The sequence below is a fragment of the Lagopus muta genome, chromosome 13, assembly GCF_023343835.1.
Source record: "Lagopus muta isolate bLagMut1 chromosome 13, bLagMut1 primary, whole genome shotgun sequence".
Classification (NCBI taxonomy): domain Eukaryota; kingdom Metazoa; phylum Chordata; class Aves; order Galliformes; family Phasianidae; genus Lagopus; species Lagopus muta.
Window position 1 is genome coordinate 1,313,614 of NC_064445.1, and position 17,270 is coordinate 1,330,883.

Genomic DNA, 17,270 nt, shown 5'->3' on the forward strand with positions numbered 1-17,270 from the left:
ATTCATCTTCAGTGGCTGATGCATATTGGAGCTCCCTGGCACATGTCCAGGGGTCAGCAGCAGCCCTGCGGTCACCACACGGGTTGGGTGCATGCTGATGTCACTCCATGCCCACTGCTCACCGCTCCCAGCGCTTTGACACAAAGAAAAGCTGAGACACAACAATTCCCCCCCTCACAAACCCTCTGCACAAACCCTGCCCTGACCAACGTGTTCTGAGGGAACTGAGGGGCTGGGATGTGCCTGCCCTGCAGCTCCGTGCAGCTCAGAGCTGCTCCAACGGGAGCACACTGCAGCATGCTGCAAGGCCAGGATTTACCAGGAACTGAGATTTGTGCTGTTTTCTTGGAAACAGAAAGACGGCTTTATTTTTGCAAACAGAAATCTCGCTTGTGGTCAGCTGCTGGCAGCAGGTGGCTGTTTGGATCCTCTCTGAAAAGGAACACAAGTGAAACTCATTTCAGGTCACTCTGAAAACAGAGCGTCGTCCGTATGATCTCCAGCAGCAGTTCATCCCCAAATGTTCCTCCAGGAGAAGGGGAGAGGCTTTGCTCTGGGAGGCACCACGTCCTGTGCATCTGCTAGAGCCACATTTCTCATCCCCCAGTAAGGAGTTTGCCTGCTGTCTGCTGTGTTGGCTGCAGAAGATCTCCACCTCCATCGGTGCACAGCGCAGATCTTTCTCTTGTATCTGATGGCTTTGTTCCATTTGAAGAAGCTGTGGGTGGTAGGGGAAGCATTTCCACCCCCAGGGGGAAGCAGTGATTTTGGAGGGCCTGGTGCCCATCGCAGGCTCTTCTCACACTGCAAGAGGGATGTGCCTGTTCACCCCACCAGGAGCAGGGCTGCACCCCCTGCTTTTTCAGAAGCAACAACAACATCAGCTTTGCATTCTTGTCTGTGTGCTGAAACTGAAAGGGGAATGAGATGTCAGTGCCTCCTTCCTTCCAGCTCAGCCCTGGTGTGTGCTCACACCTGCAGGCTGTGCTTGCTGCTCTTGCTCTTGCTCAGCTTCAGCTGAGAGCTGCCTTTTTGTTTTGTTTTTAACATATTTTTTCTTTATTCCCCTCTTTTTCTCTGCTGGGGGCTGAGCTCTGTCCCACCTGGAGAGCACTGTGGGCTCTGCACAGCGCAGCACTGCTCTGCATGCTGAGATCTGGGTTTGTAGGAACCCGAAGAGTGGGAGGAACACCTGAGCACCCAATGATTTGTCTCACAGTGATCATACTGTGAATCTGATTACACTCCAGTGAGTGAAGCACCTTCACCACGCTGCCTAAATGCACACACATGGCTCTGAGCACTCTGAGCTGGCTGACTTGAGAGCTCTACAGCAGATGTCCCCACCAATGCAGACGTTGGCAGCAGGTTTTACCATTGCTCAATCAGCCTAAATCTCTGCTTTGGCCTTTTTACAGAAGGTCTCTATGTTTACTTTCCCATTGTGCATCTCAGCCAGAGAAACGTGCTACTTTCTCACACCAGCCAGGCTCCAGGTCTCTGCACAGCGGTGCTGATGCGACCAGTTCATGGGAATCCAAACCCGGTGCCTTCCCTTTGAGCTTCCTTCACCTCTAAGTTCCTACAGGAGTTGTTTAGAACGACAGTCTTATGTCACCTAAGGAAAACGAAACAAAACCGAACACAGGACAAAGCCCATTCCCAGCTGCGATGGTTGGAGCCTGAGGACGCCGCCAGCTCACACCCTGCAGCTCGGAGCAGCACAGGCTGCGCCACCGGCAGCTGGAAGCACGGGGTGAGCCGCCGGGCGCTCAGCGCGCAGCCTGAAGTGCCGGCACGGCGCCGTGCGATGCCGCCCTTCTGTTTCTGCCCTTACAAACAGCAGCGGCACAACGCCGCGCGGACCCGCTGAGCAGCCTGCGCTCAGGGATTATCGCAGCGTGCCAAAGCAGCGCCTCGCGTGAGCGCCTTGAGGCTGCGGTGCTCAGCCGCCACCTCCCTGCCCGCGGTGAGCGCGCTGCGTGCGGCACGGCCGCCTCCGTGCGAGGGCAGCGAGGAGCGAGCAACGAGCAGCGAGAAGGAATCTCGCGGCCGGGACGGCACCGTCAGCACCGAGCCGGGGCTGCCCCCAGCGGTGTGAGCGGGGCTCGGCTGCCAGGCATGGCCCGAACGAGCGGCGGCTCAAGCGCTCGCTAGGGGACGGCATCGCACCGCGAACGGAACGAGCGCAGCTCCGCGCTGCGTCCGGCCTCATCCTACAGCGCTTACTGGGGGAACGAAGCCGAGAAGAACCCGAAAAACCCAAAGAACGCATTTGCAGAGGCTTTGAAATAAGGCACGGCGAGCACAAGTTGAGCTTGCAACATTTCCATTTAATTTTGTCTTCTTTTTTTTTTTTAAACAGCCTTTCCCCTTACACAAAACAAAACCCACTGCTCTTTCTCTTGCTGTACACATTGCCTCATAAAAAAGTGAAACGATGGGAAAAAAATAATTCTAGAACAAAAATGCTTTGCAACATATACATATATATCTACTTCTACCATACAGTGCACAGTATTTTAAAATTTGGGAAAGTAGATGTTATTTTCTACATATTCCAAAGCTTGCTTCCAAATCACATTTTCACAGCGATTTCTGCCTAGGTATAACATCATTCCTTTCCTTAAGATGACACCAAATAACCTCTTAAATACTGCCCCATTGCAGTTCATTAGCAACTGCTCTTTCTCAACTACAGAATTCCTGTAGGATTAAGGCCATTTCTGTCTGATGCTGTGTCCTAATTTTGGACATCACCAAAACAACGCAGCACTGATTCATTTACAGTGGGTTTAACTGGGGAACCACAGGAATGGCTCCTTAGGCCCAGGATCTGGAGGTTTCTCTTTCCAGTCTGTGTTTCCATCATCCTGAGCTCAGAATGACATCGGTCACATCTCCCTGTCAGCTCTCCGGCTCTCAATGGCCAGGTCAATCCAGGTCCCTGCAGAGCCTTGGGTTGCAGCTTTTCTGCAAGGTGTTAACAAGAGCACTTCTGAACAGGACCAGGAGTGCATCACAGTTGGCTATTTTTTAAAACTATGTCTACCACTGTATTTGTTCTTCAAACTTAATCAGTGCTTCAGAAAGGCCTGATCATGCCCTGGGCTCTGGGCACCCAGAACTCTACTTGTAGGCAAAACTCATGAAGAACTGGAATGATAACCCAGATTCCACAGCCATCATTACAAGACCAGTAATACATTTCAAATGCGTGCTGGGCTACCATAACTTCAAAGGTGCTTCCACAAAGAACATTTCTTTAGGAATTCATAGAATCAGAGGATCTCAGAATGGCCTGGGTTGCAAAGGAGCACAGTGCTCATCCTGTTCCAACCCCCTGCTGTGTGCAGGTCACCAACCAGCAGCCCAGGCTGCCCAGAGCCACATCCAGCCTGGCCTTGAATGCCTGCAGGGATGGGGCATCTGCAACCTCCTTGGATAAAGAAGGAACCACATCCAATCCTTACCCCTCTCAGCAGCAGCAAGGCACCACTGTGCCTCTGGAGATACATCCAGGCTGCAATCACGGGCAGTTCCCCCAAAGCTGCTGCTGCTCGGCCGCTGCAGACGCGCTGCCCCAGCACTGAGGGCTGTTTCTTGCAGGGTGGATGAGGGGAATGAGGCCCGACCCAGGATTTCCAGATACAGGCATTGATCCTGCGAGCCCCACATGCACACTGCATTTTGAAACTGAAGTCCAAAGCAAAAGCATCTGGGAGTGGGGCAGGAATCGTCTTGACCTCTGCCACATAAATAAAACTTTGTGTCTCTTTTGGAATTCAGTGAAGGCTCCCATCTATTGGAAGAGTTTAGAGATCTCCATTCTCATCTGAGATCCCACGGGAAGGTCGCACCGTGTTACTATGCGACTGCAGGGGCGTTCCCATTCTCCTTATTGCTTTCCCCAAAAGGTTCATCGTCTCTCTCTTTCAGGGAGAACTTTTTCCTGAAGGCTTGCGTGACGCTGGAGGACGAAGCCTTCCTGAAGGTGGTCAACCTCTTCCGAAAGTTGCCCCCCGAGAAGAAGTAGAGCAATGGGTCGAAGCAGCAGTTGGCGGCGGCCAAAGGCAGCGTCACCACCACCGACTTCTGCAGGTAGGCCGTGTCCTCACAGCTGGAGCGCCGCAGCCGCAGCACGTGCAGGTGAACGGTGCGCAGCACGTGGTAAGGGGTGAAGCTCACCAGGAAGGTGGCCGTCACGATGACGATCATCCAGATGGCCTTCTTGCGGTTGGCCTGGTTCTTCTTCAGGGAGTTCTTCAGGAGGGTCCTTATGATCATGGTGTAGCAGATGGTTATGATGATAAAGGGGATAATGAAACCCAAGAAGAGGGCGATAAAATCCAGGATCACGATCATGTTGGTCTTCTGGGTGTCTTCTGGGGGTTCGAAGCACTTGGTCTTGTTGCCGTGTTGGTAAGTCCCATTCATCAGAAAAGGAGCGCTCGTCAGGGTAACAAAAATCCAGATCCCAATGCACACGAATTTAGCCTTCCTCTCCGTGACCAAATTGATGTTCTGCACTGGAAAAACGATGGCTATGCAGCGGAAGAAGCTCATGGCAGTCATGAAGAAAATGCTGCAGTAGAGGTTGACGTACAAAGCGTAGGAGCTGAGCCTGCACAGGATGTCACTGAAGATCCAATGCCCTTGGTGGACATAGTAGACCACGCGCAGGGGGAGGGTGCACACGCAGAGGAAGTCAGACATGGCCAGGTTGAGCATGTACACCTGGAAGGCCGTCCGCTGCCGGAACGTCCTGATGAGCACAAAGAGCACAACGCCGTTGCCAGCAAAGCCCACGATGCTGATCATGGAGTACAGCGTGGAGTAGACGCGGTTTCGGAAGTCATCGATGGCGTGTTGGCACTGTGAGCTGTTGAGGAGCGTGGTCATCTCTTGTTGGAGGCACCGGGCGGCTGGAGAGGGATCCCGGGTCTAAGGGTGGAAAACTCGGTTATACGGCTGTTACAGTAGGGCTGTCGTCTTTCAGCTGTTGTGTTACAGTTGGGGAAAGCAGCACAAGAACATAAAATACGATTATTAAATAGGAGAAAAACCCATTGACTCTCTCTTAGAAGAGAGAACGGCCAGGAAGGGATGTGATCCTGCAAAGAGTGATGCATTAGTGACATGTCATTAGAACCATCTAGCTCAGCCACCACTCCTACCCTGACACCTGGTGCAGCAGGGTCACATCTTCATACATCTTCATACATCCCCAGTACTGCATCCCTCTTCCACTGCTAAACCAGAGAGCTCCAACTCCCTGCAAACTGAAGTAGCTTGTCCTTCAAAGGGGCAACGAAAGCAGCCACAGCACAATGGGATTTAAAGTGCTGAGACCTAAGTGCACCTAAGAGCTGTGCAGCTCTGCATTCCTCCTGGTCACTGCAGGAGGAAGGCTGCAGCACAGCTTCCAACGAGGGATAAGAAGTGCTCCAACAAGCACTTCTTCACTTAGAGACATAAACAAGCGCTGTGCACAGGAGGTGGAAGGTTGGGCCGTGTGCTGCAAGAACGCTTTGAGATTGCTACCTCCATCAGCTCATGAAAACTCACACAGATAGCATCTGTGTACTTGCTGAGGTGTCACGTATCAGTTCTTTCTCAGACATGAAGAGCAACATGAGATGCTTCAGATTAAGAGGCTGGAATGATCTCTCTGCACATCGCAGGCAGTGAAGGTAGTTACAGAGTATGAGCAGAAATCGGGGCAAACCAGGCTGTGTGTGGGGAAGCTGAGCTGTTCTGCAGTGTCACGCAGTGCTCAGGAAAGGAAGGAGCCCCACTGGGAAATGCAAAGGAACCCCAGGGGATCCCAACAGCACATCTGGGGTCAGACTTCCTTCTGCCTTTGGGGAACCCACAGAAGTTCCTGCTCACAGCAGCCGCCTTTCTGTGGCCGGGGCTGGGCCGGCTATAAGAAAACCTGGGTATCTCAGCCATCGTCTGCCTAGGAGATAAACTGTCTTATGTAATCTCCGTGCCACATTTGTGTGCACTTCTTCAGCGGCACGGAGATAGATTACAAACTTTTACCCCTGCTGGGGACTGAATTTCAGTCTTTCTGGTGCTGTTCTGCAAGTCACCCGCAGACAGCGAGCAACCACACAAGGCGTTTGCCTGTAAGACTTCTGGGACCCGCTGCTGCCCTTATTTCTAAGCGCAGTCTGAAGTGCCTTTGTAAGCAGGACAGCTGATGGTTACAGCACCGACGCGACCGCGAAAGCAGGGGACTGCTCTGCGCCTGGAAATGGAAAAGCAGAACCTCGCTTCCCAGCTGAGCTTTTAATTCAGGTTTGCATCACGGCATGAAGACGAGAATCCCTTCAGCCGCTCGATGTTTACCCAGCAGCAGCTCGCAGAGCCGTTTATTTACACGCCGCTTAGGAACGCGCAGAAGCGCGGAGCTGCGGGGCGGACGGAGCGCAGCGCCCCAAACGGAGCGTCCGGCGGCCGCGGCGGCACACAGCGACCGCTTCGTTACTGCGAGGAATTACGCGGCCGGCAAAGAAGATCGCACCGTCTGCTCCAAGCTGAGACGCGAAGCAGCGTCGATCCTCGGCAAGAAACGGAGGAACCGCCTCAAAAAGACAGAGCGACCCAACCCAAACAAACCCTTCTGTAAGCGCAGCGCAACGAAAAATCAGCCGCCGGGACCCCCCCCCGTGCTTACCGAGCCGTGCCGATCCGAGCCGCTTCGAGCCACCCGGCCCCGCTCCGCCGCCCTTATAGCGGGCGGACCCCCCGCCCCCCGCACGGGGAGGGACCGCCGGGAGCAGCCCTCGTTCCGCAGCTCCGCCACCCCGTAGTGCTGAGCTCCGCTAGGGTGGGCAGAACTCCCCGCCCCGGGGCAGGGGGAGATGCCCAGAACGCCGTCTGGGATCGACATCATCACCGGAAAGGTGATTTTTCTTCCCTCCCATCCCAAAGGACCTCTGGTATTAATGTCAAGGTCTAATATTAAGCTTGAGCTCCTCATGGGGAATGAAGCATTCAGCAGACGTTTTTCTCCAGAATTTGGGGTTCACTTCTATAGCCGCGGGCAGGAAAAAGCAGCTGAGCACATGGGGTTCCATGTGCTGCTCCCTGCTTGCAGGACGTGCAACTCTCCACATCCTCCCGCTCCCGTGGGACCTCTGTGCCTGGCACGGGTGGCAGCTGACCCCAGTGTGATGGGGGGTGGGAAGGAACGCCTGGGATTGGGACTCGTTGGGTTGCAGGCTGTCAGGCAGTGACGCCTGGCTCCAGGGCTTCCCAACCCTTTCCTTGGCTCATTAACAGCAAGGAAGGTCCCAGACCTGTCCCAGCTGGGTGCACACCTCTTAAATAAATGGTTCAGCATCAAAAGAATGCCACCATGATGGATGCTGCTACTGTCTGGGAATGAAGCACAAAAAAAAAAAGATCAGCAATAACCTGGACACACAGCCCCACTGCCCTGCACACACCGGGCAGAGCCCAGCCCTGCAGCTGAGCCGTGCCAGCCCTTCCTTCCATCTTCCTGCTTACACCTCTTTCTCCCTGCACAGTTTGCAGCAGGTCTTTGGCTGCACAACCCCCAGGCTGGTCTGCCCAGGGCTGCATCCCTCTGGGGGCTGAAGCCTCCCACCACAGAGGTCCCAATCCACTGCCTGCTACCTCCCACAGCACAGAGCTGGTGCTGCAGCTCCTTTTTGCTGTGTGTTTTGGTGTTACTCCATTCTGCCATTCCTTCTGCTTTCCCCCCCTTCCCCCCCCGTTCTGCCACTTCTTTTTACTATTCCTTCTGCTTTTTTAACTACGGTTTTGTTATTCCTTCTCCTTTCTATTTTTATTCTTTCCCCATTCTTTCTCCATTTCTTCTCTTTTACCCCACACTTCCAATAATGAGATTTCCAGTCCAAGGTCAGAGCAAGGTTGGGGGGGGCAGGACTTACCTCCTCTCCTCCGAGCAGTGGGGCTTCAAAGCTGTCGTGGGCAGGTCTACAGGGCAGGTGTTAGGAGGATGAGGAGAAAAGGAGATAAATTGCAAGTTGGGTGGAACAGAAAGCAGAGGAGGATGAGGGAGTGGTAGGCAACAAGTTTTTGTTTCTAAAGATGGCAAGAGGTGAGAAACCTCGGTGTCAAAAAGCACACATGAGAGAAGAGATGGGGGGAAAAAAGATGTGAAATCTTGCACAGTGGGGGTGAGGAAGGAAAGAGCTGTGGGGCGCTTTGGGAGAGGGACGGAGGCCAGGAGGCTGGCTGTGGGCTTTGGGGTGAGCCAGGGCGGCTCTCACCCAGCAGCTCATCATCAACGTGACATTAAACAGTTCCTCTGCTCTCCTCCAAAGTCTGCAGACTTTCTGGTCTGCTTTTGGAGGACAGCCAGCTCCGCAAGGAGCCCAATGGCCCCACTCAGCCCTGACTGCCCCTGCCCCCAAGCTCTCCTTCCCAGCACTGTGACAAAGATGCTCAGCTCTCACTTCCTTGACATAAGCATCGCATCAATCCGGCGCACTGCTCTGCTTCTCTCTTTACAGATAGAATTTCAGGCAATTTTCCTAAAAGCCTAAGGGGTTTGCAGCCTGTGTGAAAAAGCTCTTCGGCTTCGGAAGCAGCTTTCCCTCTGCCTATTTAAGGAGAAATCAAGAAGGCAGCATTTAATGATAAAGCAAAAACCATTTCTGCATGCTGCAACTTCTTTCCTCTTCCAGATTCAGTAAATTTGGCTGCTTCTCATTGAAACCCCCTGCAAGGAGGGCAGCAAGCTCTGCTCTGCCTGAAGTTGATGGGGCAGGCTGGGCTGTGCTGTGATGGAGGAGGATGGGCTGCTGCAGCATCACTCACTGCTGGATGCAGCTTCCAGAGAAAAGCATGACCTGAAAACTGGGTTCATCTCAGGCACATCTGCCCCTTTGGTGAGGGTGAAATAACGCTCCTGATGAGAGGAGCTGGAGGAGAGCAGGGAAAAGCAACCAAATGTTTTGGTGAGGGGTAATGAGCAGAGTGCTGGGACACTGACAGCAGAGCATGGAAAGAGACAAAGAAAAATCTCATCTAGGAATCAATTTCTGTGCCCTGGCAGCTGAAACCGCAGAGTCATTCCAAAACACACAACTTCTGCTTTGCACCCACGCAGGAGCTGCAAAATTTTAATTAATTGTTCAGAGAATGAGGGTGGAGTGGTGACATAAAGCCAGCTGGGATGGCAGGATGGCATCAGCACTGTGTGGTTAGCAGCTGTTTGCAATAATGCATCTGCTCAGAGGTCCTCAGGGCCTTAAATGCATCACCCCCAGCAACAACCACAGGGCAGAACTCAGAGAATCCGTCATCCTTACCCTAAGAATTCAGAGCATCCTGCAGCTGCTTCACACTCAGTGATCTCCTTTCCTGAGAGGTACAATGGAAGGAAATGGGTTGGGGTGGCATCTCTAGAGCTGTGCCCCCTGCCTGCCTTCTGCACATCGGGGGCTTGGGGCAGGGAGCAGAGATTGCAAGGGATCCCACCTGGGAGAGGCTGCAGGGACCCTCTAACCATCTCCATCCCATCTCATGCAGAAGGAAAGGATGGGGAGCTGAGGCCAGGACTCCAGACAAGCACCCAGAGATCAGGTGCTCCAAACAAGAGCGCTGCAGGAGCGTTTGTCAAAAGGAGGAAGCTTGAGACTCCTGCTGACATTATGGGATTGGTTTTACCAGGCGGCAAACGGCTTTGGAGCCCTGCACAAAAAAGTCCCCATATCAGGAGATGCTGCCCCCACAGAGCCACCTGCTGCCTCCCCTCCCTGCTGTGCACACAGCAAGGGCACATCTTTGAGCTGCACATCCATCAGCTCACAGGAATCACTCACAATATGAGAAATACGAGCAGCATTCAGTGCCTGGGTTAGATGCCCACTTACCTGGGCAGGCTCCCACTGACCCAAACTGCAAAGCCTACCTGGTTACTTTGCTCTTAGACAAAGCCATGCTTCGATTTTCCAGCTTTGTTCCCCGCTGAGACATTGCATTTCTTGTTTCTTCTATGCAAACTCAGAAGGACAGCAGTCACCCATTGCTGCTTGTTATCGTTCCTCTCACCTGCAGTACCGCGGCAGCACACGGATCCTTTGATGTTTACTTCCCAGTGCAATCACCCCCATTCTGCGAGCTGCGTGCCTCTGAAAGATGGGAAAACCCACCCCCAGAAAACACAGCCATACACAGGAAAGCATCTCTCAGCTCTGGAGCTTCTGCTTTACCTTTTCTCTGGAAAATAGCCCCAGAAGCCTGGAGCAGTAAGCTGGGAATGCAGGCTGCCCTTCTCTTCTTGGAAAAGGGCATTGGATAAACATGGTTAAAAATCCGTGGATTTTTGGCATTAGGGTTTGGGGATGGCTGCACATTTCTTCAGGTCCGAAAGGTGGATTTATGAGCATTGCCACATCTCAGTGTTGGTAACAAAGACACTCTGGGTGAAGCAAGAGCTGCGTTTATCAGGTGCTACTGCTGAGATACATCCCATACTTGAAGATGGGCAGATAACCATCTGTGACACAATGCATGTCAGGCCTGTGGCCACAGCATAGCAAAGGTTGTGCTCCTCCTCACATCTCAGGACAGCCCTGCAACAGCCCACCAGCTGGCTCTGGCTGCCTCTCATCAGAGGCTTTTCTTAGGAAATACCCATCAGAAACCTGAAATTCTGCCTTTCAGAAGAGCAGCCCTTAAAATACAGCTCTCCTTTCAGCAGCACCGGCTGCAATGGGTCTGCTTCAGGTGACTTATTGCCACACAGCCTTTAAAAGGCCATTATTTTCTCCCCCAGCTCTCCCTCCTAGAGGAGTGGGTCCCACAGAAGAGCCACATGCAAAGCCAACCAGGGGGAGCACCCCCAGCCCAGGGCCCATTGCTGTGCACCAGTGCTACTCTGCCCTGCTGCAGGTGCCAGCAAGGAGAGCAGTGCTCATCTGGATGTGGATTCCATCAACACCAAATCGAGTTATGCACTGCTCTTCAATGGAAGCACAGCAACAGATGAACACAGAACTCCTTCCCACAAGCAGTGTGTGTGTGTGTGGGGGGGGGGGGGGGGGGGAGGGGGTTCACAATGAGATTTAAGTGAACAAACTTGAGTCATGAGAAAGATGAGAACAGATAAACAGATATGCAAAGTAATCCGGTTGAAGTCAGCAGGGGAAATGCTATTAGAAACGTCCCATCCTTTGAGCATTCAGCTGCTCAGAATTTTCTCTTGTTTAAAAGGAAAAACTTAAAGAGGAAAGCCCCAGATAGACAGTGACACAGTTCCGGAGGCTGTTGGTTTGGATCTGAGGTTCAGATAAGGGACCAGCACCGCAGAAATCAATTGGAAATGCTCTTGCAGCAGCTGTTACCCACCTACAGCAATCCCACATTCGGCTGCTAGAGCACACATTTAATCATCGATCATGGAGGATACGGCAAGGAACTTTTCTGACAGAGAAGCTTGGCCCTTTGTAGTCACATCCTTATTTCATGGGCCCCACCAGTGGGCAACAACTCACTGCATCACACCCTGCTGTCAATTGCTGCCCCAGTGCTTTCCACACACCGCCCCATGCTCTCCCCACGGTCATAGCCCAGCAATGCTCCATTGCAGCTCATCCCTGCTTGAGCACCACCCTTCCTGCCCTGCCTTGGAAGCCAGGAGATCACAGAATCACAGGATTGTAAGGGTTGGAAGGGACCTCCAGAGATCATCGAGTCCAACCCCTTACCAAAGCAGTTCCCTACAGCAGGTCGGCATCCAGGCAGGTCTTGAACATCTCCAGAGCAGGAGACTCCACCACCTCCCTGGGCAGCCTGTTCCAGTGCTCCATCACCTCACTGTAAAGAAGTTCTGCTACCACAGGGCCAAATATCACCCCTGGGTGCACCATGAGTTCCCAGCGGGGCACCAACCCTACTTTAACACAGCAAATCACAGAGTGGTGCTGTTTCACGATGAACAACTTCTTGTCAGACCGCTGTTGCAATATCTTTCCAAGAACCAACCGTGGGTTTATTTTTTTTCTTATTCTCCATTAAGGACCTTCTGCAATACTCAGGGCTTTGCAATGCCCTTTCGGTTCTTCGTATTTTCACTTCACTCAATGCAACAAAGCACAGCCAGCAAGCAGCAACCTCAGTTGGCGCACCTGCCCAAGTCAAGTGGTGCAAGAAGCAGCGCTCTGACCCAACGGTGCTGCCCTGGGAGCAGGGCTGGAGCGGAGCCCTGAGCCCTCTGCCCCATGTGTGCCATGGAAGGCGCAGGTTTGCTGGGGGGCGTTTGTTTCCCAGCAGCACAGCAGCTCTGGTTGTGCTTCTGTTCACAAGGCAAAATTTTTTTGGCAAGTGCAGACTGCGAATCTGACTGCAAAGCAATCAAAACTGATCTCAGAGACGTTGCTCTGCTTCTTGAGAATCGAGTTGACATTCGGAGCTCAACAGTGGGAACTGCTTTCCTCCATAGATAACTCCCTTACGTACAAAGAAAGCAGCAGTCCTGGGAAAAGAGATTTCCCCCTTACAACAGGGTATTTCAGATTTCACCACCAGCTCCAGCTAAGCACGTACACAGGTTATTTATAAATATATACACACATGGACACACACTCATGATGCTGATCGAATTCCTGGAAAACCACATCCCACCTGGGACCTTGCTTTTATCAGGAAGCTATTCCAGTGTTTACCCTCAAGTGAGCTCTTTATTCTATATTTCCTATTCATTTATTTCTATTATTTCCAGCTCCAAACTGAAGCATCACTTCCAGTAACCGTCCTCTCTTTATGCTGTTAATTACTGCAGACTGTTGCCTCATTCTCTCCCTTGCTTGGCCATTTCTAAGTCACACTGCAAACCTCTGGCTGCTGGCTTCAGCGAGTTGTGCCCATACCGAGTGCATGGTGTGCTTTCAAATGCCTTCAGCTATTTAATTGCTTGTAAGATCATGGCTCACAGCCTTCGTCCTTTGAGTCAACCTGGTGGCTGGTCTCACCTCTTACAGCACAGGCTGCACTATGAAGCAAAGCCACGGCACAAACGATGGACCTTTTGCAGAGTGATGGCTCTTGACCCTCTTTAGCACCAAAGCTTCTAAGCCCCGTCTTGATAAAGCTGGGTGCTTCCTGCCCATCCATTTAATGACCTTGGGTGGTGCCAAGCTAGGAAAGGTGTTCTGCAATGAACAAAAATTGCATGTCTGGCATTTAAAGTCACTCATGCGATGTTACTGATGCGATGTGACAGCATCCCCAGGTGTGTGTGCCCCATCTCTGGCAGCAGCACCAGAAACACAAAGATGCATTTGTTTCTGTGGGTCTGAACATCGCTGAAGATGCAAAGACTTTGCTGAAAGAGGAAAACTTTCCTGAGGAGGGGACGAAAAATAGCATACCCTGCTTTGATCTGAAGTGCTTTTTGTCCAGCAGATACCAATGGAGGTTTTACTCCTGCAAAACCAAAGCGCCCTGATGTTTTGGTTAAAGACTGCAGGGAGCTTTCAGTTTTTGTTTTGAATTTGCAATATGTGGCACATGTAGACAGATGGAAGTGTGCTGCTGCAGTCTGTACTCACTTCTGTGGCTGCTGGTGCAGCAGAACCGGAGCAGCTCTATGGGACCGGGCCACAGAGGGACGCTGTGCTCTGGGATGAACACAGGGCTGCAGCCACTGCCAGCCTCTCAAGAGGTTCAGCTTCCCCAGCCAACTGTCCACACAACCAAGATTTATGGCTGACTTTCCCCCAAAGATCGTCCAACATCACAAAAACTGCCCTTTTTTGGGCAATCTGAGCACTGCAAGATGAATCAGCCATGGTTCTGTTTAACTTACATGCCGAGACTGAGGAAGATTGATATTAATGGCTATTTATTCAGACACTTGCACTTAATTGGGGTTACGAAGGAACTGAAAGGTCTGACACCTTCTCAGCTCTTGCTGGGCTCCCAGCACCTGTCCCCAACCACACAGATGGCTCCTGTCCCATCAGCTGTGTCCCAGGTGCCAAATTCAGGTCTATAAGAAGTTTTCATCCTTTTTTTTTCCCCTGGGGTTCCTTGGTTCACCTTGGTTCAAGCAAATACCAAGAGGACTCCAATAGTGAGATGCAGAGCCTGCCTTCCCCTACCAAGCATTTCACACATTCCTGTCCCCTCTTCCAGACAGGAGGAAAGCGAGTGGTAATTAAAGGCTGAGAGCTCTCTGCTTCCCCTCACAGCCCTCAGTGCCACCCCCAGCACCAGTGATGCCCACACTGGGTTACATTGATGGGCAGGCAGCACCTCTCCATAACATCTGGGCTGGCAGAAAAAGCCATTTTCCTCTGCAAACCACTGATGTGGCCTTAAAAACCAGAAGCCTGGTAATTCCCTGACTTAACAGATAAGTTACTCCATCCCCCGGACTCTCTCCAGTTCTTTTATCAACTTTGATAGGCAGATGATCTGCTCAGTGACAACCCCAGAAACCCAACACAAACTTTCTCTGATCTCACGGCCTGAATTACCCTGAGCAGACAAAACCTACAGTCACAAAAGCTGCACAGCAGCCCCATCCCAAATGAAACCCTTCCCCACCTGCTGGCACTCCCTGTTCTCCCCTCTGCTCCAGGCTGCTGCACAGGGGTGGCACAGGGAAGGTCACAGAGAAACCCCCGACACCAAAATGACTTCTGTGAGTTTGGATTGTAAACTCAGATGAGATCTGCAGGTAACCCAAAGGATCCATGCACAGATCAGAAACAAGCTGAGGTAAGGATGAGCAAAGGAGAAGCTGCAGAGCAAGACCTGCAGACCAAGTTTACCTTCTTCATCCCAACCACAGCTTCCCTAGCTGTTTACCCCCTGAGCTCTGCCTTTGCCATACAGGACACTATTTATTACTGTGAACTGGGGATGTTGATGGGAATCGAAGCATTGAGTCCTCCCAGGGATGGGCTTGCCTACAGAAATGAGGGCTGCAGGCACTTTGCAGAGGAGCCCTGATTCTGGGGAGGAGGTTGCAATGTTGCAGATGGCCAAGAGCACAGCAGGGAATTTCCTGGCTGCACAGCTCTACATCAGCAAAACATTATCTTAATTGATACAAGTTTCTCAGCCTTCCCAACACATTACATAGCAAGTGCAGAGTAGTTCACATCTCAGTCAGCCCCAGCCATGCAATGGACACCCCCAGCACAGCTCTGAGCTCCATGGAAAAATCCCTTACCTGTCTCCTTCCTTCTACGTACCTGAGTGCCTCCAGATTCAGCTCTGGTGGAGGAAGGTCTCTGCAGCCTTTTGGTCACTCCAGAAAGGCTCCAGATGAGGGGTTCCCCTCCTCCAACCCACAGCTGAGGCAATCAGACACAGCTTCTCTCCCCATTGCAAATCACCTCACTCCACAAGAGCAAACCATACCCACCGTTTCCTGATGAGGGGAAGTGTAGAACCCCATGATTGCTCAGAAGGAGCAGCTGTGCTCCATGTGGGAGCTGTGTCCAATGGCTGACGTGAAAAACAACGCATTGGGGCTGCTTTTGAGAGGAAAGCCCAGTGACACCTGATGTGGGGCAGATCCAGCCACAGATCCATCCATGACTGCACTGTTTGTGCAGCCATTTGTCCACAGTTGGCTTTGGGATCTCTCCCCTCTCCGTGCCCACAGGTGGCTGTGTGCTGCCAGGTTAAACCTGCCTGCTCATAATTACATCACCAACATCAAAATATTAAGTAAGATCACAAAGAAATCATGACAATGAGGGACAACGGCCAATTTTTCAACGTTTCAACAAGCTGAGCCTTAAATAGGCCTAAATATCTCCCTTAGGACAGCGAGGCTTCCCATGTATATTTCTGGGCTTTGCAGTGAGTTTGACACCAGTGCAATTACGCTGTTCTCTTGGTTAACTGAGTTCCTTTTGCCCATCTGTGCGGTCTCTGTAGGAAACAATTCACTAATGCCTGTCATCTGTCCAAATAAAACACATCCACTAAGATGGGAATTGCACGGAGGAGCACACAATCGTTTCCTCCTCTCATTCTTCCAGGCAAGAACAACACTGTAAATAGCCCTTCAGATCTTTTGTTAGAAGCATAATAAATGTTTATTTCTGTCAACCAACTTTCCCCCGCCACGGCTGAGGACGAGCAAAGCGGATTTCTGGTGAGCAATGAGAGCAGGGCCAGGAATTCCTTTTGCTCCTTTCTCAGCTTCCTGCAGGAAAGCAGCTCTGCCTGATGGCTGCAGGCACAGGGATCAGGATGGGGACAAATCCTGGCAGTGCTGCTGGTGGCTCAGGACTGCAGGTCAACCAATGTGCGTTTGGTGGGACGTTTCCCTTAGAGAAATACGTGAGATGCCTCTGTTGAATGGGACAGATGTGGCTTTCCCTTTCTGGCAGGAGGGACGGGGTCACCAGATGTGTCCACGTGTTTATGGCAAAGAGGATTTCTTCCTTCTGATCCCACGGGATTGTCCTGTGCCTTGCAGGCTGTCTGCCTTCTTTAGAGCGTTTTTTGGAAGGGAAATATTAATGCTTGCATAGGAAATCTCAGGGCACATTTTTAGATCTAATTCAATTAAAACTCGACAAGACCTGAGCAAATTTTCCATTTCCTGGAGCTGGAAACAGGAATGTCATTCTGCTGAGCTCACCTACCTGCATCATGCTTCCAGTGAAGAACTGAATTGCCAGTTCCAACGAATCGTCACTCCTACTCAATGATCATTTCCCATTCCAGTTGATGAGACTCAACAAAACTCAATTGTCTCAAAAAAAGAAAGGAAGAAAGAAAGGAAAACAAGCCCCAAATGGCAGAAAGCAAAGCCAACCAACCAAAGAGAAAACAAAGAGAAAAAAATCTCAACCTCAGACCATCACGGCCCTGGAAAATGCCCAACGCCAAGCCGACAAACACAGTTGAAAATATATTTTCTCCTACAGTAGCTTTGATGTGACCTCTCCATTGCCTCGAGGGAAAAAATAGCAATTGCAGTCATACTCAGGAAAAGCATCACAAGCGTTTGTGGAAGAACTGTTTCCCAAAGGAAGTCTGGAGGAGCAGCAGGGTGTCCTGCAGGCACTGAGGGGGAGCAGAGACACTTTTTGGGAAATCAGTGCTGATCCTTTGCCAGAACTGCAGTCACTTCATAGGGCAGGAGGGAGAAGTGTGTGTGCTGCACACTGAGCAGCAGACGCAGTGCTGCACCGGATCTCTCTCTATAAGCACAGCAATGCTATTTTTTTCACGCTCGGAAGAAACAAGTTAATGCAAAACACCACCAAACATGGCTGGAAATAGAGCTGCTT

The 17,270-nt window shown here is 51.6% G+C and overlaps 1 protein-coding gene across 3 annotated transcripts; it reads right to left on the bottom strand.

The window, feature by feature from the left end:
- Positions 1 to 2,327: 2,327 nt before the first annotated feature.
- On the bottom strand, positions 2,328 to 8,024 carry CYSLTR1 (cysteinyl leukotriene receptor 1). Of its 3 annotated transcripts, none has more exons than XM_048959465.1 (2): positions 7,929 to 8,024; positions 2,328 to 4,944 (listed from the first exon to the last, which is right to left on the bottom strand). In XM_048959465.1, exon 2 carries the CDS (start codon positions 4,900 to 4,902, stop codon positions 3,868 to 3,870), a length of 1,035 nt encoding a protein of 344 aa, XP_048815422.1. In that variant the 5' UTR covers positions 4,903 to 4,944; positions 7,929 to 8,024; the 3' UTR covers positions 2,328 to 3,867. The 3 variants fall into 3 exon arrangements, with proteins under 3 accessions (XP_048815422.1, XP_048815419.1, XP_048815421.1); XM_048959462.1 differs by lacking the exon at positions 7,929 to 8,024 and adding an exon at positions 6,686 to 7,092; XM_048959464.1 differs by lacking the exon at positions 7,929 to 8,024 and adding an exon at positions 6,686 to 6,709 and having other exon boundaries at positions 2,328 to 4,999.
- Between the last annotated feature and the right edge of the window lie 9,246 nt (positions 8,025 to 17,270).

What these genes read in the sequence shown, in the direction of transcription:
- CYSLTR1 (XM_048959462.1), bottom strand. Translation starts at nt 6,991, where the DNA reads ATGAGGAGCTCAAGCTTAATATTAGACCTTGACATTAATACCAGAGGT. An exon ending in GCTCGGATCGGCACGGCTCG is followed by an intron (nt 4,945 to 6,685) that starts GTAAGCACGGGG and finishes TTCCACCCTTAG; the next exon opens with ACCCGGGATCCCTCTCCAGC.